The following is a 26262-nucleotide window of genomic DNA, read 5'->3' on the forward strand; positions in this document are numbered from 1 at the left end:
TTGCTAAATCAGTTGCTTGTAGTCCACTGACTGTATTCCTTCCAAAATTTTAATGATGCTTTTCTGCTTCATGTTCTCTCCCATCCTCTTTGTCTCTCTTTTTATACCTGTTGTATTGCTTTTTTGGGATCAGAAACAAATGTTTGTATTCAAGCCATATTTTTAACTGGAATTTCTCAAAGTTCGTAATACTTTCTCTGTTTCATGCATTGTTCTGTTAGTTTGCTGGGGTTTTTTTTTCCTAACAGCTCCATGACTTATATATTCTCCCTTGTTCCCAGGTTGCCGGACAGGTGAAGCAAAATTGACAAAAGGATTTAATCTAGCTGCCCGGTTCATCATTCACACAGTGGGACCTAAGTACAAGAGCCGCTATCGCACAGCCGCTGAGAGTTCCCTATACAGCTGCTACAGAAACGTACTTCAGCTGGCAAAGTATGGCTAACTGAGTTCCTAGACATAGCATGCCATACACTGGTAAAGGCCCTGGTTTTAAAATGAAACCTAGCTATGAAAGTCAAATTTTGAGGGACTTAAATAATTTAAGAGGACCCTGAAGATAGAATTAATAATCTTCTCAAACGTGGCAGAGTAAGAGGAATACATTTGGGTGACTTGAGAATTTAACCCATTCCCATTTTACTTAGTTCCCATTTTACTCGGAATGTATTTCCCCCAAATGGTGCAGTTAAATTATTTATTAATATAATTTTTACATAGTGTAGTTGGGTTAAATATTACAGTAGATTCATTGAAGGTACAGGGAAGGAGAAGTTAAGCTGCCTTTTTTATTATTTATTATGAATGCTTAGAGTATAGTTTTTGTGTTTTCTGTTTGATTGCAGAGAGCAGTCCATGTCTTCTGTTGGATTCTGTGTCATCAATTCTGCAAAACGAGGTTACCCTTTAGAGGATGCAACACACATAGCACTTCGTAAGTAAGGTTGGGGGTACTGTACATAAATTAAATTTAAAAAAAGTTTTTTATCACTAGTTAAATAGTTGCAGCCAAAGAAGATTTGTTGATTAACTGATTGTGGCACTCTGGTGGGAAGTTTGTGTTGACAAGTTGCAGAGCTCTCAGTTTACTTTCTAGGTTTGACATTTTTATCCATTTGAATAAAGGCTTAGAAAATTTGCCTATTAAGTTTGAAAATTATACCACTGAGAAGTATGGCCAGTGCATTGGGTATTTGAATCATAATTCAGAATAATCTTAGCAGGCAGCAACAACGAAGTCAAAACAGATTTTGTAATATCAGATTGATACAGCACTATCAGTTTAAGCAGTAGCTTTCACGTGTGCTATTTGAATATAAAACCCTGCATTTAGATTTTAAAAAGACTGGGCTCAATCATTATGAGCCAGAATGTTGTATATGTAATATAAAAATATGATGCTTAGCTCGAGGGAGTCCCTGATCTCATTGTATTGTATACAGCTTCAGACCACACCTAGAATTTTGCATCTAGTTCTGGCTGTCATAGCTCATGAGACTGACAAACTGCAGGGCAAACAGTTTGAAACATTAGTGGTGTTTCTCCTAAAGAAGAACACGCTTTTAGCATATATGGTGCCCAAATATATGGAGTCGTCTCATGTGGATTTATTCCATGCTGTATTTTTAGAGCAATAGTTCTATTAGTTAACTATTATGACTTCTTTGGAATTCATCATAAACTACACTGAGCATCTGATGAAACAAAGCTGTGGACCCTTTTCCCAGAGGAATGCACATACAGAGGGAATTTACATGCTATTTCAGGAAGTTCACAGATCCTTGTAAAGATTGTAAATAAGATCTCCAACTGTAGAAGACAGGTCTAAGACCAAGTGACAAGGAAGATTTGTTCCCCTTTGAGATAGGACTATCTGAAATAGAAAGGTGGTTTTTTTTTTAATTTATTTTATTATTTATTTTTGGCTGCGTTGGGTCTTCGTTGCTGCGCGCAAACTTTCTGTAGTTGCAGCAAGCAAGGGCCACTCCTCGTTGTGGTGCATAGGCTTCTTATTATGGTGGCTTCTCTTGCTGCAGAGCATGGGTTTCAGGTGCGCAGGCTTCAGTAGTTGTGGCACGCAGGCTCAGTTGTTGTGACTCGCAGGCTCTAGAGCGCAGGCTCAGCAGTTGTGGCACATGGGCTTAGTTGCTCCGCGGCATGTGGGATCTTCCTGGACCAGGGCTCGAACCCGTGTCCCCTGCATTGGCAGGCGGATTCTTAACCACTGCGCCACCAGAGATGTCCCAGAGATCTTTTCATCTCTGTATTTCTAACACTTTCATATGTCAGGAATGCTTTACATATGGTCCTTGCTGAAGAAATATGTATTAAAAAAGGGATAAAAGAAATTCCATTTCACTTCTTCAACAGCCTTGTGTTTTAGGTAGTGTAGTGTTTTAGGTATTTGTTTTACAAATAAAGAGGCTCAGAAATTTATCATTTTCTTAGGGTTATGCAGACTTGGAACATATATACAGGCCTTCTGACTCCCAAGTCTAGTAACCTATGTGTTGTACTAGATAATTCATTATGCTTGAGTTAGGACTGCTTTGGTGGGAAACTACTGTTACAGCTAGCCTGCATGTATTCTGAATGGTGCCTTACCAAAGCAAAGTTCCTACCTTTATATAATTCTCCTTGGCAAGGCTCTTGGCAGGTCTTAACTTTCTCTGTTTTCGTTTAGCCTGTGCCCCATATCTCATAGCTTGAGATAGGCCTTTTATGTCTCCATTTTTTATTAAAGTAATTATATGGATTAGAATTTAAAGAGACACCATCATTTTGTAGCAAAGGCTCTGAAAAGGTAGTCAAGAAGACTGGTTTTTGGTCCCAGTTCTACCAGTCTAACTCTGGCTCTGTGGCCCTCAGATAAGTCACTTGATACAGTACCACAGAGGAGTCAGCTTTGAGCAGTAATTGTAGTAACAGCAGATAAAGATCAAAAGTAGGTATAAGGCCATAGTTCCTATGAGTCAGGAGTCTGGCTCGGCTGACACTTCTGCTCGGGGTCTCCCATGGCAACAACTTAGGTGTGGGCCAGACAGTTCATCTCTGGAGCTTGGGGGGTACTTCTAAGTTCATGTTGTTATTGGCAGAATTCAGTTTCTTGCAGTTGTGGGACTGGAGGTCCCTGCTTTCTTGCTGCCTGTCAGCCGAGGGCCACTCACAGCGCTTAGAGGCCACCTGAAGTTCCCTGCTACGTGACCCTTTCCCAACAGGGCAGCCCACTTCCTCTAGGGCAGCAGGAGAACCTCTTCTTCCATCAGCCAGCCAGTGCCTCACACCATGTAACTCAACCACAGGAGTGACATTTTTCACTTCTGCTGGGTCCTGCCACATTCAAGGGCAGGAGATTCAACCAGGTTGTGACTCTTTGGATGTCATCTTAGAATTCTGCCTGTCACAGGGTAGAAAGCCAGCCCACTATTCCTACCTTGAAATTGTCAACCAGAAACCCAGCATGTGCTTTTGTAAATGGTCCCTCAATTAAATTCTCCTCAAATTACAAAGAAAAAAAGTAGGTATAAGGGACTTTGATGAAGCAATTTCTAGAAATTTAATTAGCACAAAGGAAATGTAAAGCTTTAAGATAAGCAGGTTAACTTGTATGTTATAAGACCTGCTTGACTTATTACACCTTAAATCTAATAGCAGAACTATAACATCTCGTTAAAAAATACACACAAACACAAACAGTTGTGCCCTTTGCTCACATACTTTCTAAGCATCTGGGAAATAAATGGCTTTTAGGCTTTTGTAGCATATATGGGCCAAGAACAAATCTGAGGCTGTAACTCTTAAGTCCTTAGTTCCAAAAACTTTCTTACTTATTAAACTATTATTGAAATTTATTTCATTTGAAATCTAAGTAATATCTTCATGATAGATATACTAAGTTATTTATCTTTTTTTTCTTAGTTCATGTGCAGTTCAGTTCTTCTCCAGAAGAAACTTAAAGAAACATCTACATTTAGATAAATTTATCATGTTATTTATTCATTCAACAGAACTCTGAGTGACTACTATATGCTAGGTCCTATGCTGTATGGAAGAGGATACAGTGGTGAGAAAAAAGGCAATGGTGGTGTTCTTATTGTGTTTTCAGTTTGGAAATTTTAATGTCACACATGTCATTCTCACCAGTTACAGAGTTTTTACTACAAGTTAGGCACATGGCATCCTAGTTGGTTGCAAACAATAGTGCACAGTACCAAAACCTTATAGCCACGATATCACTTTTTTTTTTTCTCCTTTTTGCAGAATTACTTTTCTGAGTGAACTGTGCTGCTGAGGGAATTCAGCTTGGTTACTAGTTGGCATCGTACATTGTCTTCCAAAGGAAATGCCCCAGTTATACGCTGGGAAACTATTTTGTGTAAACATTAAAACTTGGTGTCAAAGTAAATAAGATGGAAGAAAATCGGTTTTTTTTTTATTTCATTTTTTAAAAATTATTAAAGCAGAATAGAGGGAGAAATGAAAAAATTTGTCACCTGACAGAAAGAGAATTAGGAAGATTTGTTCAGTCCTTCAACAAATGGGTCTCCTCTGTTTAGGCTCTCAAGACACAGTAGTGAACAAGGCAAGCAATAGGTTGATAATCAGAGTCATAAAATGTTCATTCAGTTACTACTTTTGAATGATTGCTTGCCATATTCCTAAGGTGTACTAGGCCCTAGTAATATATATATTTTATTTTAAAGATTTTTTTTTTTTTAATGTGGACCATTTTTAAAGTCCTCATCGAATTTGTTACAGTATTGCTTCTGTTTTATGTTTTGGTTTTTTGGCCCTGAGGCATGTGGGATCCTAGCTCCCCGACCAGAGATCAAACCTGCACTGCGTTGGAAGGCAACATTCTAACCACTGGACCGCGAGGGCAGTCCCAAGGCCCTAGCAGTATTAATGTTAAGTTTACTTGGCCTTCAGAAAGCTCACAGTCTAGATATAAAAAGCTATGCAAAGTTCACAAATAGAGGGCTGTTTAAAAGATTACAGGAGGAGCACACAGAAGGATGGAGTTCTATACAAAGGAGATGGCTTTTGACTGGGCCATGAAAAATGAGTAGGAGTTCACTAAGAGAGGGTCATGGTGGATGAAAGGTATTCTAGTCAAAGGCAACCATGCAGGCAGAGGTAGGGTAAGTGGCATATTCGAAGTACAGCAAAGAAGCCAATGGCTAAAGCATAAGATAGGTGGGAAAGATAGCTGGAAATAGGACTAACGGGCAGGGGTGGAGGGGTGGTTAATTGTCAGGGTGTGGAGAGCCATGCCATGGGGACTTTGGATCTTAACATATAAGCAGTGCACAGCCATCAGAAATAGTAAGGAAGGTAACATAAGATAACTCAGGCAACAGTGAATATGTAGGCTTGGAAAGAGAAACAAGAGAACAGTTGAAAACTGATTGCCAACGTCTTTGTTATCATTGAGAGCCTGAGAGCAGCTGGAAGAGAAAAGGAATGGCTGTTAAAAATATTAGCAATAGAATTTAAAACACATGATAACACATTGAAAATGCAGGATGAAGGAAGAAGTGTCAGAAGAATTCAGGATTCTAGCTTAGGTGAGTGGTTGGTTGTTGCTGTGTAACTGAAATAAGGAGTACAGGTAAAGAAGCAGGTGTTGAGGAGAGATGGAAGTCAGGTTTGGACCTGTTGGGATCAGGTTTGGACATGCTGAGTTTGAGGTCTCAAGTTATCTGGGCAGATATGCCCAGCAGGCTGTAGGAAATTTCAGGTCTTTTGTTCAGAAAACAGAGTATAAAGATTTGGGAGCCATCAGCATGTGGAGTATTATCTAGCAATCAAATTAGTGAGCTCAAGAAAATATATATACCAAGAAAATTAAAAATATGGAGGACAGAACTTGGAGAGGACAATATTTTTAAAAGGTGGGGTGTGGGCATCTAGAGAGAGATTGCAGGTAAATTAGGGACTGAGAAAAGGCCACTAGGTCTCATTATTAAGAAGTTTATAGGGCTTCCCTGGTGACGCAGTGGTTGAGAGTCCGCCTGCCGATGCAGGGGACACAGGTTCGTGCCCTGGTCCAGGAAGATCCCACATGCCGCGGAGCGGCTGGGCCCGTGAGCCATGGCCTCTAGGCCTGCGCGTCCAGAGCCTGTGCTCCGCAACGGGAGAGGCCACAACAGCGAGAGGCCCGCGTACCGCAAAAAAAAAAAAAAGAAGTTTATAGAGAAAGGATAAGATAGAAATTAAGAAAAAATAATTCAGTTTTGGTTCAATAGGATATTGACAGGGATAAAGAGCTGAGGAGGACTTCTCATACTGTAACTGATTAATGGAAAGACACTTGTGCTAGACCATTCTGGTCAGAGAGAGAGGCCCCAGAGAATAAAAGGAATATACTGGATAAGGGAGAATTGTCTGGAGTCAGCATCTTCTATCGCCAGGCACTATTTACTGGCAATAAAGCAGTAAATAAAATAAAGCTCTTGCTGTTGTGGCACTTTCGTCTAATGGATGGGGCAGGGAGGGTGGGGAGGATATACAATAAACAGGAAACCACGAAATGTCCAGAATTGTTGCTCTGTAGGAAAGCAAATCAGGGAAGAGTTTTTAAATAAGGTGATCTGGGGAGGCTTTACTGATAAGGTGTCACTGAGCACAGACCTGAATGACACGAGGAGTGATCCCTTACAGAAATAAAACTTTGAAGGGTTTGATTTTTCTTCACAATTAATTTCTTATTTATTGAATTAATCTTTCTATTCTTTTCCTTAGGCACGGTAAGGAGATTCCTCGAAATTCACGGAGAGACTATTGAAAAAGTAGTATTTGCTGTCTCTGAACTTGAAGAGGTATTTTGCTAATTATCTTGCATTGTTTAAATCTTATTTTCACTTGTAAGTGTTTGCCGCTGTCTCTTCATTATCTGTTAACTGAATTGCCAGCAGGGAAATCCTAATTATCTGTGCACATGTTCGGTAGTGGGGCTTACCATCATTTGTTGAAAAAGACTATACTGGAGACTAAAAGCAAGTCAAGAGGAGCATCTTATCCATGTTTTTCACTGGTAAACTGTTATCACGCAGTAAAATCTTATAAGGTGGAGTTGTTCTGATTTACTCACTATATTAGCTCTCAAGACAGCTCAAGGCATCGCCTTATGACCTAAGCACTGGGTGCCTGGGCAGCATAACTGGAAAACCACCACTGCTGGAAAAGCCGTGTTATCTCTGTGACCTGGAAACAGGTGACAGCCTAGCCTAGTGGCTAGTATTGAGTAAGTTGTGAGGTTTATGGTTTGTTATGTGTGGTTAGGTTTAGTATGTTTCAATTTAATTTAGAGCCATTTTAGGAAATGAGTTCTTTTTTAAATCTTATTAAGCTTTATTTAGCTTTAGTGTGCTCTGTCCCATTCAGCTTGTATTACTTCTGAGTTTTGTGTCTTTGGGCAAGTTTTGTGTCCTCTCTGTGCTTTGATAAAAAATGAATACTAACAGTACTTATATCAGGAGTTTTGTGATAAATGAACTAATACATGTGAAATAGCCATTCAAAGTATATGTAGGTACATATATGAGATATAAACCATTTTGAATTTGCTGAAGTAAGACACATTTACCATGTTTGCTATCTCTTCTTGTTTCACCTGGTTTACCTATTCATTCATTCTCTCAGTGACCTATTAATTGAATTCTAGGATATATCAGGTTTACTCCACTGGGTTCTGGGAATACACCAGTGGATGAGTCATGGTCGTTGTCCTCAAGGAACCCGCTGTCTGTTGGTGGGGACAGACAAGTCAGATAAGTTATGGTCATTGTGGTAAGGGCATTAATGGAGGTATGGGAAGGACAGGAGCACACAGCTCCAGCCTGGCATGGGGTTAGGAAATGCTTTCCATAGATGGTGATATGTAAGTTGAAATCATTGTAAAAGGTAACTAAAATTTTCCAAAGGAAAGGCAAATAACAGTAGTCATACAAGCATAAGCACAGGCATATAAGTAAGAAATAGCAGAAAGGGTGTAGTGTATTGCGTAAAATGTGAGGCTAGGAGTGGCAAAAATGAAAGTTAGGCAGGTGCAAGATCACTCAAGGCCTGGTATCTCATACTCTATCAGTCATACAATGGGAGAACATAGAAGAGCTCCAAGCAGACGAATGATGTGGTCTAACTTCTATATTAGCTATGTGGAGGATGATTTTGAAGGAGAAAGACAAGTGACAAGAAGAGATAATAAGCAGTTGTAATATTCCAAGTGAGAAATGGTCAGGCCTGAACAAGGGCACTGGAAGTGTTGAAATTTAAAAAAATATTAAACAAATTCAACTGGAGTTGGAGGTCACAAGTATGTAGGGGAAAAGAGAGAGGGAAGTTAAGGATGACTCCTAGGTTTCTGGCTTGGATGACTGGATAATGATGCCACCAGTGAGATAGCAGGTAGAAAGGGGGGAAAGTTTCAGAGAGGAGAAGGGATTGAAGACACGTTCTATTTTGAACATGTTGAATCCTAGGGGGTCAGTGTATTCAACTGATGATCAGCAGGCCATTGTGCTTGTCAGTCTGAAGCTGAGGAGTGAAGTCTGGGCTAGAGATTTGACCATGTCATAGAATAGGTTACCAAGTAAGGGACCAAGATAAGATACCCTGTTCTCAGGGAGTTTGTAGACTAATAGTTAGATAGCCAGATAAACAAAGACCACCCTGAAGTGTGGCAAGTGCTGTGCTGGGAGTGTACATCACAGTGCTGTGGCAGTCTATCAGGGCACCTAAGCCAGACCCAGGGGAACAGAGAAAAATTCTTCACCTGCAGTATACCTGAAAAAAATAGTCATTAATGTTTATCATCTAGGTCCAATGGACTTTTTTTTAAAAAGTCGTTTTAAGAATAATTTATTGAATAATAAAGGGATAATAAAAAACAATTTGATAAGGTATTTCAGTAAGAATTGAAATGTAACCAACCTTTTTATATCAAGTAAATTTTGTTGCACAAACATCGTAAAAGATGAAAGAATACTGTCACATCTTTCTAGTAAAATGTTCTTATCACAAAATCCTGTATGGTCAAGTTCTTCCTATAGTGACTCACTGAATGAGAATGCCATATTTCTACTTTGCCCATGGAAATATGTTGTTGACTCATAGGTTCTTGAATTTGAGAAGATTAATCTAGGATATTGTCATCGGAAGACTCAGTGTCTGAGATTCACTTCATATGATCAATCTTAACCTCATCTTTAAATGAAATGCTGCTGTCTGTGTCTTTACATTCACCTTTGATTCCTTTAATAATTCTGAAACGTCATCTTTGTTCAGTTGTCTTCTCTTTGCTCTTTTGGGCTGAAAATGAAAAAGTCTGAATTCTCAAATCTTTCCAATGAAAGTTAAAAACAGATTACAGACTACACATAAGAATAGAGGTGAAAAAATTCTTAACAAAATATTAGCCAACTGAATCCAGCAACATATAAAAGGATTATGTAATATAACATCACCAAGTGGAATTTATCCCAGGAATGTTAGCTATGTTTTTGTATATAAAAAAATCCTAAGACGTCCACAAAAAAGCTATTAGAAGTAATGGAGCTCAGCAGGGTTACAGGACATAAGATCAATATAAAAAATAGTGTTTCTACACACTAGCAAAGAATAATCCAAAAATGAAATTAAGAAAACAGTTGCATTTACAGTAGCATTAAGAAGAATCAAATATTTAAGACTAAACTTAACAAAAGAAGTGTAAGGCTTGTACATTGAAAACTGCAAAATACATTTGAAGAAAAATTTAAAAGACCTTAATAAATAGAAAGATATCCTGTTTATGGATTGGAAGACAATATTGTTAAGATGGCAGTATTCCCCAAATTGTTCTACAGATTCAGCAAAATCCCTATCAAAATCTCAACTGAGTTTTTTGTAGAAATTGACAGGTTGATTCTGAATTTCACATGGATATGCAAGGGACCCAGGATAGTCAAAACAACCTTGGAAAAAAAGAACAAAGTTGAAGGATTCACACTTAACTTATTTTGAAACTTACTCCAAGCACAGTAAGTAAGACTATGTTGTACTGACATAAGAATAAACATATAGATCAGTGTAATAGAATTTTGACATGGCTGCCAAGACAATTCAATGAAGAAAGAATAAATAGTCTTATAAACAAATGGTATTGGAGCAACTGGTTATCCACATGCAAAAGAATGAAGTTGAACCCCTACTTCACCCATATAAAGGAAATTAGCTCTAAATGTATCTAGGGACCAAGTATGAGACCTAAGACTATAAAACTGTTAGAAGAAAACAGGTATAAATCTTCATGACCTTGGCTTAGGCTGTGGTTTCCTAGATATGATGTGATGTCAAAGACACAAGCATCCAAAATAAAAATAGGTAAATTGGTCACTCTTATAATTCAACAGTAAAAAGACAAATCACCGAATTTTAAAATGGACAAAAGTTGGTATTTACCCAAAGGAGTTGAAAATTTATGTCCTCACAAAAAACTACAAAGGATGTTTATAGCAACTTTAATAATATTTGCCAAAACTTGTAAGCACCAATATGTTGGTAGGTGAATGGGTAAATAAACTGTAATACATCCAGACAATGGAATATTATTCAACACTAAGAAGAAATGAACTATCAAGCTATAAAAAGATATGGAGGGACCTTAAGTGCATATTACTAAGTGAAAGAAGCCTATCTGGGACTTCCCTGGTGGTGCAGTGGTTAAGAATCCACCTGCCAATGCAGGGGACACGGGTTCGAGCCCTGGTCTGGGAAGATCCCACATGCCGCGGAGCAACTAAGCCCGTGTGCCACAACTACTGAAGCCCGCGCACCTAGAGCCCACATGCCACAATTACTGAAGCCCGCGTGCCAAGAAGCCCATGCTCCACAACAAGAGAAACCACTGCAATGAGAAGCCCACACACTGCAACAAAGAGTAGTCCCCGCTCGCCACAACTAGAGGAAGCCCGCGTGTAGCAACAAAGACCCAATGCAGCCAAATATAAATAAATAAATAAATTTATTTAAAAAAAAAAAAAGATGCCTATCTGAAAAGGCTGCATACTGTATGATTCCAACCATCTGATGTTCCAGAAAAGGCAATACTACCAAGACAGTAAAAAGGTCAGTGGTTGCCGGAGGATGGGGGAGGGATGAATAGAGCACAGAGGATTTTTAGGGCAGTGAAAATACTCTTTATGGTACTATAATGATGGATACAAGTCATTATACATTTGTGCAAACCTGTAGAATGTACAGCATCAAGAGTGAACCCTAATATAAACTATGGGTGATTAGACGTGTCAGTGTAGGTTCATCAGTTATAACAAATGTACCACTCTGGTGGGGGTTGGTGATAATGAGGGAGACTGTATGTGTGAGGGCTGAAGGGATATGGGAAATCTCTCTACCTTCTTCCCAATTTTGTTGTGAGCCTTAAACTGCTATGAAAAAAATAAAATCTTAAAAAATGGGCAAAAGTTTTGAATAGACAAGCACATGGGAAGATGTTCTATAACATTAACCAATAAGGGAATATAAATCAAAATCACAGTGAGGTACCACTTCACACTCACTAGTGTGACTTTAATTACAAAGGCAGACAATAACAAGAGTTAGGATGTGGAGAAATTGGAGCCCTCATACATAGCTAGTGAGAACGTAAAATTGTGCAGCTGCTTTGGAAAACAGCCTGGCAGTTCCTAAAAAAGTTAAAAAGAAATTCCAGTCTTAGGTATATGCAGAATAGAATTGAAAACATACTTCCACACAAAAACTTGTACACAAATATTCATATCAGCATTATTCATAGCAGCCAAAATGTGGAAACAACCTAAATGTCTGACTTACTGATAGATGGACAAACAAAATATGGTATATACATACAATGGAATATTAACCTGTAAAAAGAATGAAGTACTGATATATCCTGTAGCATGGGTGAACCTTAGAAACATTATGCTAGGTGAAGAAAGCCAGACACAAGAACCATATACTGTATTCCATTTTAATGAAATGTCTGGAATAGGTAAATCTATACAGACAGAAATGTTAGTGGTTGTCAGGGGCTTGGGGAGGGAGGGATGGAGAATGACCCAGCTAATGAGCTTAGATTTTCTATTTGAGATGATGAAATGTTCTGGAATTAGATAGTGGTGATGATTACACAACTTCGTGAATATACTAAAAACCAGTGAATCGTATACTTTAAAACGTGAATTTTATGGTACGTGAATTATATCTGTTTTTTAAAAAGGCTGCAAAGATGTTGTGTCTAGTCTTTTTTTTTAATTGAGTACAGTTGACTTACAATCCAGTCTTCTTATGTACCTCATTAATATACTTATTTACATGAAAGATGATGAAGTATTGCAGGTGACATAATGGGAAAACTGACAGATAATGATTTCTCTGCCCTTCTAGGCAATTCCATCGTTCTTTTGGTTTCTTATTATTCTATTGTAGTCTTTTCTGGTATAGTTGGGGATAATTGATGAATAATGATAAAATAATTCTAGGATGATGAAAAAGCAAAATGCTTCAAGATATAGGAAAAATAAGAGCACTAAGTATCTATAATGTATCATGGATTTAGGAATGAGTCCAATGGACCAACCCATATGGAAATTATAAGATAGAATGAGTTTTATTCTCTTTTTTTAAGTGAGATATATCTTTATTCTTTGAGAAATCTCTAAGAAAGAATGGAAGTCATGAAATAGCAATCCTTCACAAAGAGTTAGAACTGTTAAAAAAAAAAATCTCAAAAACTAAACGTGGGTCCAGTGGACCCTGATGGCACACTGAGGATTAGGGAAGTGGTGTCTGAGCTGAATCTTGAAAGACAAATATCACTAGTGAGGTGAAGGAGGGGCTGGGGACAGGGGTCACAGAACTTTTCATTCCGGGTTCAGTGACCTGGAACTGCCAGGATGGGAATCATGCTCAACTTGAGTGACTAACAAACCCTGATCCTTAACACAAGAACTGATTGAGGGTCCCAGGCAGCATACAGTCTGAGCTTAGAAGTGGTGTGGCCTTTCTCCGTGATGAAGGCTGTCTTCACGGTGTAAGGAACAACACTAAGCACTGCTGGTGCCTGCTTCGTTACTTCGTTAGTTTTCACACAATGTTTGGCTTTTCTCACACAGGCTACTTACCGAAAGCTGCTACCTCTGTACTTCCCAAGGTCATTAAAGGAGGAGAGTTGCTCATTGCCATACCTACCTGCAGATATTGGAAACGCAGAAGGGGAGCCTGTGGTACCCGAACGGCAGATAAGAATAAGTGAAAAACCTGGTGCCCCGGAGGGTGAGTTCTCCTTTTCTTACTTTCCCTCCTAAGGAAGCAAAGGCTCTGGTAAACATCAGCCACCGAAGAAGTAGGAAGTTCAGCCTGACCCTTGGGAGGCTATTAGTGGGACACTAAGATCAAGACCAACTTAGGCGTTTTTAGAGTCTTATTCTTGTTGAGGTTTACTCTTTAAATGTAAAAAATATATATATGTATTATATTTATATATATATATATAAAATGTCAAGTCTGTGTTAGGCAGTAGAGATTCAGAGGTGGATATGACAACATTTTTACCCTCACGAAGTTTATAGTTTCATGCAGGACACTGTTGAGGAAGCAGTCAAGTATATTATCATCTAAAATTTTCAACTGTGTCCTCTGAAAGCCATACCTAACATTAAATACTGAAACAAGAATGCTGTTTTGTTTTGTTTCTTTAGGTTACATACCCCTGTAGATTGAAGTGATAGTAGAGCAGGGTAGGATGGGAGCTCCTCTGAAGCTGTTCTGTATGACAGCTTGTACTGATCTTCTTGGATACGTGTTATTGGAGACATGCCTCACAAGCTTCATGGCTGGAACTTGATCTCAAAATTCAGCAGTTTAAGAATTACTGTGAGATTCCTGCTGTGAACACTTTTAAATGAGCATCAAGTTAAAATCTATAGAAGGCTACTCATCTCTTTTTTATCACCAGTATTTTTATCAGAAAATGTCTGTGAACCAAGCTTTCCTGGAGGGGTACTCATGTACTTTTAGGGAGCCACCAATAGAGTACAGCCTTGAAATGTGCCCAGCATCATTTGGAAATCCTCATAATTGTGACTACCACAATAGAATATAATTTTTCTTAAATGCGTAAAATGTGTTTTATATGACAAGGGGTAATAAAAAGCAAAATCGGACAGTCATTAGCCAAAAGGTTCCCTTCTGTCCCCCATCCTCAAAGACTGCTTGATTTGCATCCATATCTCAGAAAATATTGTTATCTCATAGGCTCTAGTGTTCATAACTATTTTCAGTTAGAATATAGAATCTGTTAAAATAGATGTAAAATCAGCCTTACCTGAGGGATTGAGAGAAGATTCATTTATGGGTATTTTTTTTAATAAAGGCACACTCGGCCCTTGCCTGTCACAGTTTGAGGAGCAGAGGTATAGATGTGAGGAGGTCCCAGCTGAACGGCCTCTGGTGGTGGCATTGCCTTGGGAAGCTCCCCTGCCATGGTCCAAGGATTTTGTTTGTTTGCTTTTCTTTCTTTAAAAAAGAATTTTTTTAAAACAGATCTAGTGAGGCAGTGGGGAACACATTAAGAGATGATCCATTCCCAAGGGACTGGCTGCTAGTCAAATGTAAAATGATCATATGGATAAATCAGAAAGGTAACATTAATTTGTAGTGAGAACTGTAACTCGTATGTACCAGAATGATTATGTAGGCATGACCAGTGTAGAAAATCAGACCGCTAGTCAAAACATATCTTAGTGAATACGGATCACACCCTGAAATCCTGTTCCATCCATCTTCCTTCAGGGGTTCCCTGACAAAAGGACTGAAGATTATGTACCAGCCAGTCAAGTGCTCCCTTCTTAAACAATGCTGGATAAATGACCCCAAACACTTTTTCTTTCTATTTCTCTTTGGTTAGGTGTTGTGCTACAGTTCATCTTTAAACCCACATACAGTATAATTGCTTCTATCTTTTTGTTTATTATTACGTTCTACTCTTCTCTTCCTAAGGTTACACCTAGGTCCCCTTGATTTGATTTCATGTGTTCCTAAAACTTCCATCCCACATGGACAGGTGGTTTCTTTCATTATTTCAGTTCTTCAAACGCCTGAATCTGATTTCAGTTTCATTCTCAAAAAATAACCTTAACCCTGTTTTTTTGAGTTTCTGTGCACTCATCCCTATAGCAGCATTCACAATCTGTTTGTAGCATTTACTGTCAAGTTTTGCCATCTCTATTGATAGTATTTTTGTTGCAGACAACCAAGAAGAGGAGGATGAAGGCTTGGCAGTTGATCTCTCTTTCATTGGCTCTCATGCTTTTGCTCGAATGGAAGGAGATATTGATAAGCAAAGAAGACTGATCCTTCAAGGACAGTTATCAGAGGCAGCCCTGCAGAAGCAGCATCAAAGAAAGTAAGGCAAACCCCTTTGGACTGACAGACACATAAGGACATGAGAAACAAGAAAGGGCCTACCTCTGCTAAATGATCTACACGTAACATGGTCTCATCGTTTATTCTTCATGACAATCCACTAAGAAAGATATGTCCCCACTTTGTAGATGCAGAAATTCAAAGTTAATATCAGTGGACACTGTTAGTATGTGATGAAGTCAGTGTTCAGATGCATCTCTGATTTCAGAGCTCCTACTCTTTCTACTGCGATTGTAGTGTCTTTGGGTGAGATTATATTCTAAAAGCAGAAAATAGGGGAAGGGAAAAATCAAGTCACAAAGTTTTTACTTAACATTACTATATTTATAATTAAAGCATAATCTATGGTTGTATTAACGTTAAAAGAGCTTTATTTCCCCCTGATTTATCCCAGGGACCTTATAAAGCCATTCCATTTCTTTCAGGTGTTTTCTAAAGCAATTCTGAATAACTCCTTTTTGAAACATAAAGAAAAGCAGCTTTTGTACTTCTGGGTAAGCTTGTCCAAGGATTAACAAACAGTCCTTGGAAAGCTAGCTGCTTTTCAAAAAATGTTAAAGGAAAGGAAAAATCGTACACCATAATTGATTAATATTCATTATCTTATAGGGTTAGTTGAGGGGATAACATCTCATAGGGTTGTTGTGAGTGTTAAATAAGATAATGTAATGAGCTTAGCACAGTACCTGGTACTTAGCAAGCTCTTAAAATTGGTCACTGCTGTTCTCTTCAATACTGAGCAAATTATGGTCTATTTTACCTTTGAGCTTTGGTACTTGCCATCCCTTTTGACTGGAATACTCTCATTCTTCAATTCCTGCTCATTCTCCAGGTTTCAGCTCAGAAGTGATTGCCTCTAGAAACTTATCTCCCTGGAGATAAGTTGGAATAGACAGAATAGAAGTCTGGAATCAATGCCTCCTCTGTATGCTTTTTTTTTTCCTTTTTTTTTACATCCTATACTTAACCAAAGGATAGCCTAGCACTTATCACACAATACTGTAATGACGTGTGGTTGTTGTTAGTCTCCATGTATAAAGTGGGAGTCAGACTAGACGATCTCCGGAGTCCCTTATAGAATTAGAATTTTGTTTTTCCTGAGTTCCTGGTCTTCATTTTATTCTCCTTTTTTTTAAAAAAATTTATTTATTTATTAATTTTTGGCTGCATTGGGTCTTTGTTGCTGCACACGGGCGTTTCTCTAGTTGCAGCAAGCGGGGGCTACTCTTCGTTGCAATGCACAGGCTTCTCATTGCAGTGGTTTCTCTTGCTGCAGAGCACAGGCTCTAGGCATGTAGGCTTCAGTAGTTGTGTCACACGGGCTCAGTAGTTGTGGCTCACGGGCTCTAGAACGCAGGCTCAGTAGTTGTGGTGTACGGGCTTAATTGCTCTGTGGCACGTGGGAATCTTCCCCGACCAGGGCTCGAACCCATGTCCCCTGCATTGGCAGGTGGGTTTTTAACCACTGCACCACCAGGGAAGTCCAGATCTCCTTTTATTTTCATGAACAAAAGCTAATTAGTCACTAGGGGGCACCAACGAACAGCTTTTCTAAAGGCAAGCACAATCGAACGACAGTTTCAGTGGTTTCTAAACTTGGCCATGTGTACGAATCATCTGGCAAACATTTTTCTTTAAATACAGTGACTGGGCTTTCCCTCACATGACTGGGATTTGGCCTCTATGTATATTTTAAAACTTTTTCACATCATGATTCATGTACAACTAGATTTGGGTACCTGTTTTTTGGACTAGGGCAGTGGTTCTCAAACTGTTTGGTCTCAGGTCCCCTTTGCATGCTTAAAAATTATTGAGGACCCCAAAGAGCTTTTGTTTTTACCTGGCTTATACCCACTAATATTTATCATATGATAAATTATTTGTTAATTCATTTAAAAATAACCCATTATGTTTTTATGAAAAATAACTATTTTTTAAGTTAGTGAGAAATGCAGTGTTTTACGTTTTTGCAGATATTTTAATGTTTGACTTAATAGAAGACAGCTGGATTCTCATACCAGCATTCAAACTGTTGCAATACTTTGTTTTGGGTGAAGTATATGAAGAAAATTTGACCTCATTAAAATACGTAGTTGGAAAAAGGTGTATTTTAATAGCCTTTTCAAATAGTTGGGGATATTCTTTGATAGTACACCATAACTCAATGAATGGTAGTTTCATAATGTTGTAATATGGAATCTCAAACCATATTTATGAATTTTTGTATTGTTATATTAAAATGTGTTGTTTTATCCTGCACTTTGAGTAGATTTTATAATAGGAATTTAGAGCATGAATTTACAACATGATGTGTTGGTCTTTTGGAAAATACTGACTCACGTAATTATTCAGTTGTTCCAAATATTGACACATTACATTACACAATATCAAAAACTTATATTTGATAATATCACCACTGATCTCATCAGAAAAGTCCTTAAGTATTAGAAACTGTTAGCTTCTGGTGGTGGATACAAATTTTCTAACATTATATCTGTATTTTAAAGCTTGAATTTTATCAGTGGTAACAAATACTGTTGGTTTTTTTTCTTGAAATGGCAGGATCACTTTATTCATTTTTGACAAAACGTCTGCCAAATACTCATGTTAAATAACCACAGTTTGTCTGCCAGTCATTAGTTGAAGACAAATGGTGTTCCATGAAATAAAGCAACTGGTTCAGCTTGCAAGTCAAACAACTAGATCTTTTCTTCAGGACAGCCTCATGCTTTGGTCTGCAGAAATGCTTTGTGTGTTCTTCCCATTTTGTGACACATTAATATTAAAAAGATGTATTTCCAAGGGTTAATGAATAAAATTAATAATTTTTTCTTCCTCATCAAAGACATTCTTAAATGAAACTGACTTTTTTTTTCCTGTGAGTATTTTGGCAATTAAGAACACAACGACTACTAGTACAATCTGGTGCTTCCACCTGAATTCATGCTAAAGCAGCAGTAGTTTTATCCAACAGTTGCTTTTGCACCATCAGTGCAGATGTCAACACAGTGAAAAAACAAATGTTTTGGTGTTATTATGAAAATAGTTTTGACCTTGTAAAACCCCTTGAAAAAGTATTGGGACTATGCACCACACTTTGAGAACCACTGGTCTGTGGTCTCTCAGCAGTACATTATAGTTGAAAGGAGTTTTGGTAATTATCTGATACAGTTTTCTGAAATGTAGTGTAAAGTGTATAAGCATTAGAATTACCAGGGGTGCTTGCTAAAAATTCATAGGCCCCACACCAAACTTCCTGAATCAGAACCTCTGTGGGAAGGCCTCAGGAATCATCCTTCTAAGGTTTCTTAGATGATTTCTTAGATGATTTTGTACCTGATCTGGTCTGATCCCTCTAATTTACAGAAGGGTGAATTGATCACCAAGAGTGATTTGACCAGAGTTACAGCTAATTGAAGATGAGCCTTCAAGATGGCTACTGCAGCTCATCTCCCTTCTCTACCACCATCTCCAGGCACCTACACAGACCAGCTTCAGAGAAGCTGGGAAAGGACCAGACACATTTTGTTTTCATATACAGAGAACTGCTTTGTTACCACCTTTCTCAAATCAGTTACCCTTTTCTCTTCTCTCTCTTTTCCCTCTCTCTGTCTCTCTCTGTCTCTGTCTCTGTCTGTCTGTCTGTCTCTCTCTCTCTCTCTCTCTCTCTGTCTCTCACACACACACACACACACACACACACACACACACACACCTTTTTAATTTTTGCATGAGTGATACAGATAAAGTGGCATTTGTTTTTGTCTGGACTGGATATTTGCCTGTCTGTATTGCTCTCTTTAATGAGATTTGTTTCACTTAATAATGACTAGTTCAAACCAGTTTAAAATGAATCTGTATTTACTGAGTCCATGCTTTCTGGAAAGGGGTCATCAGCAAAGGGGTAGGTTCTAGGAAGGAATATGAATACAGCATGTAAAGCATTGTCCTTCTTTTTGGTAGAAGGCCATGATCTTGAGAGTCAAGTTAGTCACATAGTTCACAGTTTCCAGTCAGTTCAGGAAACATTGGATATTTACTCTGTACAAGATAATATTCTAGAACTGAAATATACAGATAAAGTAGTCTCTCTAGTCTAGAAATTCATGAGTGAGCCACACTACCCTCACATGTCATGGTGTGTTCTGTGTGGCGCTGAGGTTGTTGTGCACATCCAATTAGCACATAGCTACAGGCTTGGGGAAGAGCACAGCCTATGGTTCCCAGAGCTTGAACCAAGAAACAAAGGCGTGGTACCCCTGCCACTCACTTCCCTTGAGTGATAAGTTACATCTGAATCAAAAGATTTTCAGATTTCCTATTCATGTGCCCCATGTCTGTGATAATTAAAGATGAGGTCTTGTCAGCAGCTCAGAAGTGTAACCCAGGAAACCTAGACCCTTTCAGGGAGCCCATGAGGGCAAAACTCTTCTTATCATCTTACTAAGACTTATTTGCTCTTTTCATTCTCATTCTTGTAGTGTTCAATAGAGTTTTCCAGAGAGTGTTTAATGTGTGATATTGCAGTAGGTTAAATACAGAAGCAGATGTAAGAATCTAGCATAAATTAAAGAGATTTGCAAAAATGTAAGAGTGTAACTCTTCTCCCTAGATATAGCTTATTTAAAAATAAAAAGTTATTTGTGTTCACGTAATAGGTTTTTATTATTTTTGAATTAATAAATATTTTTTATAAATCTCTCTTTTTATTTCTAAAATGGTAAATATTGGTAGGTGTAACTGACATAAATATGAAAGGGTCCTGAGACTCAAAAGTTTGAGAATTGATGACTAATCGTTTAGGAATTTACTATATAACTGAGCTGTAGGTCATCTGTTTACATACTCTGCCATGGCTACATGTTTAAGACTGTAGTTTAAAATTTTTATTTCTCTTACTCTTTCTAAATCAGGATTTTATTTACACAGGTTGAGTTTGGTTTCTGTTATGTTTGTTGATCAAGTTGAACAAATGATAAATTTTTTTAAATCTCTTAGGAAGTAAGTAGATCTTTAGTTAGAATTATCTTTTTGAAAGCCTTCAATTCTTCCTTCAGTAACAAAACCAACGGTCACATGGATCGGCTGTAGGGTTAGATCATTCCTTTCATAACATTGCCTTGTCTCTGTGTAATAATTCGCTTGAACATCTAAAATAATTAGACATGTTGTCTAGGTCTTGATTAATATTTCCAGGTCTTCCATCCAGTTGTGACACAGTTTGGGCATATCACTCTTAAAATTATTTCACAAGAACTTTCTTCTTTTTCATTAGTGTTCCTTGGTTGGCTTAAGATCCAGTTGCCTATAACTCTTATGTCATTTCTCACAGTAAAAACTTTATCTCATTCATTATTAAATATTTATTGAGCGCCTACTAACGTGCCAAGCTAGAAACATAATAAAGTGTCACGCAAGGCACATACAGCCCCAGGCCTCATTGAGCCTAGGGTCTTGCAAAGGAGAGAAACGTTAAACTAATTATTGTATGAAAAATGTATTTAAATTACAGGGTGCAATAAGAGTGTATAACAAGGATTTTAACTAAGTCCAGTGTGGGATAGTTGCATCAAGTCAGGAAAAGCTTCTGTTAATTAATTCTATTTTGGACATCTGAGTTCCAGTTTAAAATTTTTTTTTCTTCACAGTTCATTGAATACATAGTTCCTGAGTGTCAGGAACTACCCTAGAAATTTGCTAGAAATATAGAGACAACTAAGACATAGTCCCTATCTTGAGGTCCAACAGAGTAGAAGCAAATATTGCAGTGAGTGGGTAAAGCCTTGTGCTGATCTTTGTGATATAAAGAAGGGAGAAGTTAGTTCTATAACAGGCCTGGACCTTGCCTCCACTTCTGCTCACTCCACCCCCAGCCCCCACTCCTACCCATGCCAGTCCCCACCTTAGCATACATACTTGATTGATACAGTATTCAGATGTCTGCTGTATTGCTTATCTCGCTGGGTCTTATTACAATGTTAGTTGTCTTTGTAATATGTCTGTCTCATATATTCAACCTCAAACTCTGAAGCCAAGGGCCTTTTATTATTCTTCTCAGGCCTCCAAAATACCTTGAATAATACTCATGTTTATTATTTTATTCAACAAAGATTTGAGTCCTTGCTATGATGCAGGCATTGCATTTATGCAATAAATCTTTGAAAATGAGCTAATGAATACACAGAGAGTATAGAAAATAACAGGTATTTACTGAATTCCTGTTACATGTTCTGTGCCATGACCTGTGGTGCTCATAAGACTTTTAAGACATATTTTTCTGTTTAGTCTTGATGTGTGGAGATGGCTTAATCATAAAACAATTAGAAAGCAGGACAATAGGGGAGTTAGTGTAAATAACCTCGGAAATAGCTCTGTATGAAAATATGGAATAGTACATATGAATAGGGAGAACTACAATAAACACAGATCCTTTCTTGACTTGCAAATTATATCTTAAACTAAAATTAAAAGTTATTGTCTTTGAATTCAATTTGCACAGGTGGGCACGTTTCTAAATTTAAAAACCTAGACTATAGAACTATGCAATACTAAGTATTGTTTTCACAAACAATAACAATTTCTGTGAAACTAGCAGGCATATCACTTGTTGATTACAATCCGTATGTAATAGACTTCCTATTAAATATCCTTAGTTGTGTGATTGTACTTCATAGCTGAAAGGTATCCTACATAAACACCGTTTTGCAAATGAGGAAACTGAGGTCCGTAGGGGTGGAACTACTTTACTGAGATTGCATAGAAAGTGATAGCGTGAGGACCCAAGTATCCTCTCTTCTGGTTTAGTTTAGTTTGTTTGTTTGTTTGTTTTCATGTTGTGGGATGTTGCCATATGTGACCCAGATGCTTCAAAGTTGCTTTTCATGCATTTAGGTACCTTGAAAGCTTTTTTCACAATTAAGTAAGTGGCACTTTGAATTTTAAGAAAGTAAGTAGGAAATAGTAGAAAAAGTACTGACCTTTCCAGCAAACTGGAGACTTGAGTGAACTTCAAATTCAACTCTACCATTAACTGGTAACTCTAAGATTAATTTGACCTTTTTCAGATCGCTTCCACTCTTTGAGATCTTTACGTTTCTTCCAGTTTCAGTATCCTCTTAGCCAAAGCCAAACTGCCATCTTTATGATCTGGTATATAGAGTATCAGCACAGCTACTTTGATTAGCCAGTCATTAAATAAGCCTGGACTTCCCAGAAAAAATTACCTACTTTCTTTGTGGTCCAACATAACATGTACAACACTTACCTGGTTTTCTTCTGAAAAGTAAACTTCTTGAGGGTCTGACCACGTCTGTTCACTAGAGTATTCTCAATACCTCTTGTGTAGTAAGCACTCAATAAGTCTTTGTTGGATTAGTGAACATCTGTTGTGGAGAACTGCTATTGCTTTAGGCCTTCTTTGCTTTTTTTTTTTTTTTAGTAGGGGAAGATAATAGTATTTAAAAACAATGTTAGAATACTTGGTATCTTAGCCAATTATATGAGTAGTCTTCATTTGCTCGTAAAGGATTTTTAAAAATCATCTAGTGTGAATACCTTCCTTTCTCAGTAACTCATTTTTTTTTTTTTAATCAATAACAGAGTAGAGATTCTGCATGGTGTAACAGCCTCTTTAACTCCTTTCTCAATATAATAAAACATTATTCTTTAAGAACACAGACAGATAAAAACAGGTCTCATTTATAAATTTACAACTGTTTATTACAATAATTATATCCTTTATTTCTCTAGTTATAATCGCTGGTTGTGTCAAGCAAGATCTGAGGATCTATCTGATATTGCTTCTCTAAAAGCCTTATACCAAACAGGTGAGCTTAAGGATATGGTAACTTATTCTTTTACTGATTAAGAACCTTACTTAGCATGTTATTAGAGACTTCACTTTTCTCTGATTTTGTCCATTTTATCTCTGAATAGATTTTTTTTGTACAGTGGAAGATAGTTTTTGCTCATCATCAAGATCTTCAAAATAGCATCTCAACCTATAAGATTTTCAGCTAGTAATTCTACATTGGCCAACTTCATTTCTTCTCAGTGTCCTTTTTCCTATCTTTTAATTTTTTTTCTACTTTTAAAAGTACCATAATCCTGCTGTACAAAATTCAAACCTTACATAAATAAATAACGGAGACAGTAAAAGTTATCAGATTCCCCCTTTATATTTCTTTTCCAGGCAGTACTCGTTAATTTTCAGATTTGAGTTCCATTTAGTTTTTCCTGGATCACTGATGTTATTAAAAGTTGTAGTATGCTTAAACAAAAGGCTATTTATAAAAAAATCTTTACCCTCAACCTTACCTTTGGCTGTCCCTGATTTAAAACCTGTAAGAGGGCTTATCTTAAAAGTAAGGGCAGTCATCAAAACTTCATGAAGCTGGGAAAAAAAAGAAAAGAAAGGTGATGTTTTCCACATACTAAAAGAAATCTGAAGATGAAATCTGAAAAACTTATGTTCCTGGTTTTCAGTCTTTCATATTTGTGTAGAATATTTTTATAAGGTCAGAGCCCAGGACAGATAATATTCTTGGAATAAAGTTTCTGGGTGCTGATTACATTTCCTGTTTGTAGGTGTTGATAACTGTGGTCGCACAGTAATGGTGGTAGTTGGAAGAAACATTCCTGTAACATTAATAGATATGGACAAGGTAAGCCATTAAAAAGCTTTGTTTTATAAATATGTTGATTTAAAAAATAAGTAGGACATGAATTTGGAATCAAGGCTTAGAATATGAGACAGAATTGTGTATCTGTGATAGAGTAGCAGCCCTGATTCTGCAAGTTGGCACATAGCATTTCAGTAAGGGGTTTGGTTTTGCGCTCTGGGAGAAACGGAAATACTGAATTGCCATACTGTGATCTCCAAAAATGCAGCTGCTTTGTTTTGGATATGATGTAACTGGCAAGTTTTTGGTTGGACTCATTCTGTATTATAACTGTACTAATAATCAAATTCTGCTTTTCTTGAAACAAGAAACATTAACTCTTTTATCTCTCTGAAGAGAAGAAGTAGTTAACCCAAGATGTCATAATTTCGTAATCCCTTCTTTTGGAGGTAAAGGACAGAAATAGATGATTCATAGCAGAAGAAATGGTATTACTGGTAAACAAAGTGTTCAACCTGATTAGTAGTAAAAAAAAAAAAAAAAAGTGAATTAAAATGAGATCTCTTTTTTCACCTTCAAAACTAGCCATTACTTTTACTTTTTTTGTTTTTTTTTTTGATAGATAAGAAGTGATTTATTAGAATAGGACACTTGTGAGGCTTACAGGCGGGTGGGCGAGAAGTTGCTGCACCCCGAGACCTTAGTGGGCTACAGTTTTATAATCAAAGGAAAAGTGGTGAGGGGGAGAAGACCACCTTCTTCCTCATTCTGAGTAGACATCACGCTTCTGTTGTCATTTCCTCCTCCATGTCAGGCGGGGGAGTTTTCTTGTCCCTTCATGGTCCAGCTGGGACTGTCATCAAAATTAGCCATTACTTTTAAATAATAATCATTGTTACCAAAGATGAATTGAAACTGTCAAAGTGGTCACGCCCACTGACCCGTTAATCCCATTTCTGAGAATTTGTACTAAGGGAATAATCCTAGGTTTGAAAGTAGCTATAGGCCCAGAAATTGCCCAAATTGGAATACTTGGGCAAGGGACAACTGAATCCATGGGATAAATATGTAGATCTTCCTAGAACAATTGTAATAGACACAGACTGCAAAGGAGGAGAATCGCTTTAATAAATAATTCTTAACCACAGTAAAAAAAAAAAGTGTACTCAAAAGTGTAAAAATTAAATACAATTTTAAGATAAAACACAGTTGTGCAAAAGGGGATAATTTTATCTGGCTAAGCCCTTAAACTCCTGGTCGCTGGTGTTTGGGTAAAAAAAACTGTGGAAGCCCTGGATTGGGCATGTTATTCACAGGCTCATTTGTGGCCCAAAATTATAACTTAAATTCCTAACAGGTAATTATTATGCATCCACAAATGGAATGTTTTGTGACCCTGAAAAATTATGGTTATAGAGGCAAGTACTATAGAGAAATGTTTATGGTATAATATCAGTAGGAGAAGAAACAACAGCTTGTATGTACATTGACCTTTTTGTGGGGGAGGGGGGCATGGTGCGAGTTTATGCATATCAGTACCTCAAAATGGATTTCATAGTTTTAGGGAGAATTTGTTTTCTACATTTTTCTGTCATATGGCTGTACTTTATAATGAAAAAGATTCAAGCTAAAGATGGGGAATTTGAAGCTGAAAATGGATATCTTGATTGCCTTGCCTTGAGGTGGTGAGTGGATAGAAAGAGGACCAGAAGCAGTCAGGCAAGAGCAGAAATAATAATAAAAATACACACATACACACAGGGGAAAAAACAACTGATAATCGGTATGACATTCATTCTCAGCATTAATAATGTGATTGATACCAATAAAAGCGTAAACCCCTGCCTTTGATTCTGGTGTGTACTTACATGGTGTTCTGGATGTTCGTGGTGTATCATTTCGTATATATTGTGAAGTCCAAACCAGGTAGCAACTGGAAAGGTACTGTGTTTCCTTAGTGCCCTCCTCTGTCTGCTCTGGTAGCAGTTGGACCCATCCTAACTAATCCATGTTAGTCCATTCAAGTTAATGCCAAGGACTCCCCTGAGGAGGAATGGAGAAATAACCTGTTTGATAATAATCTTCAGTTGTTACCTCTTAGCTTCCTCTTTGTCATGGTTTATAGCTACACCACTGGGTCATGCTGGCCCTGCCCATATCGTGTCTCTGCTTTGTGTTTAATGTTTCTCTTAAA

General features: G+C 37.6%; 1 protein-coding gene across 4 annotated transcripts in view; it reads left to right on the forward strand.

The window, feature by feature from the left end:
• GDAP2 (ganglioside induced differentiation associated protein 2) overlaps positions 1 to 26262 on the forward strand; it is a 79012-nt gene that overhangs the window by 35893 nt on the left and 16857 nt on the right. For all 4 annotated transcript variants that reach the window (XR_012333567.1, XM_019920009.3, XM_019920010.3 and 1 more), the window contains exons 4-10: positions 282 to 435; positions 846 to 934; positions 6745 to 6821; positions 13137 to 13296; positions 15271 to 15427; positions 23197 to 23273; positions 24034 to 24110. Coding sequence is in view for 3 of the 4 variants with exons in the window: in XM_019920009.3 (XP_019775568.2) it covers positions 282 to 435; positions 846 to 934; positions 6745 to 6821; positions 13137 to 13296; positions 15271 to 15427; positions 23197 to 23273; positions 24034 to 24110 (791 nt within the window). In the remaining variant the exon portion in view is untranslated. The remainder of the gene's footprint in view (positions 1 to 281; positions 436 to 845; positions 935 to 6744; positions 6822 to 13136; positions 13297 to 15270; positions 15428 to 23196; positions 23274 to 24033; positions 24111 to 26262) is intronic.

The sequence above is a fragment of the Tursiops truncatus genome, chromosome 1, assembly GCF_011762595.2.
Source record: "Tursiops truncatus isolate mTurTru1 chromosome 1, mTurTru1.mat.Y, whole genome shotgun sequence".
In the NCBI taxonomy this organism is placed as follows: Eukaryota; Metazoa; Chordata; class Mammalia; order Artiodactyla; family Delphinidae; genus Tursiops; species Tursiops truncatus.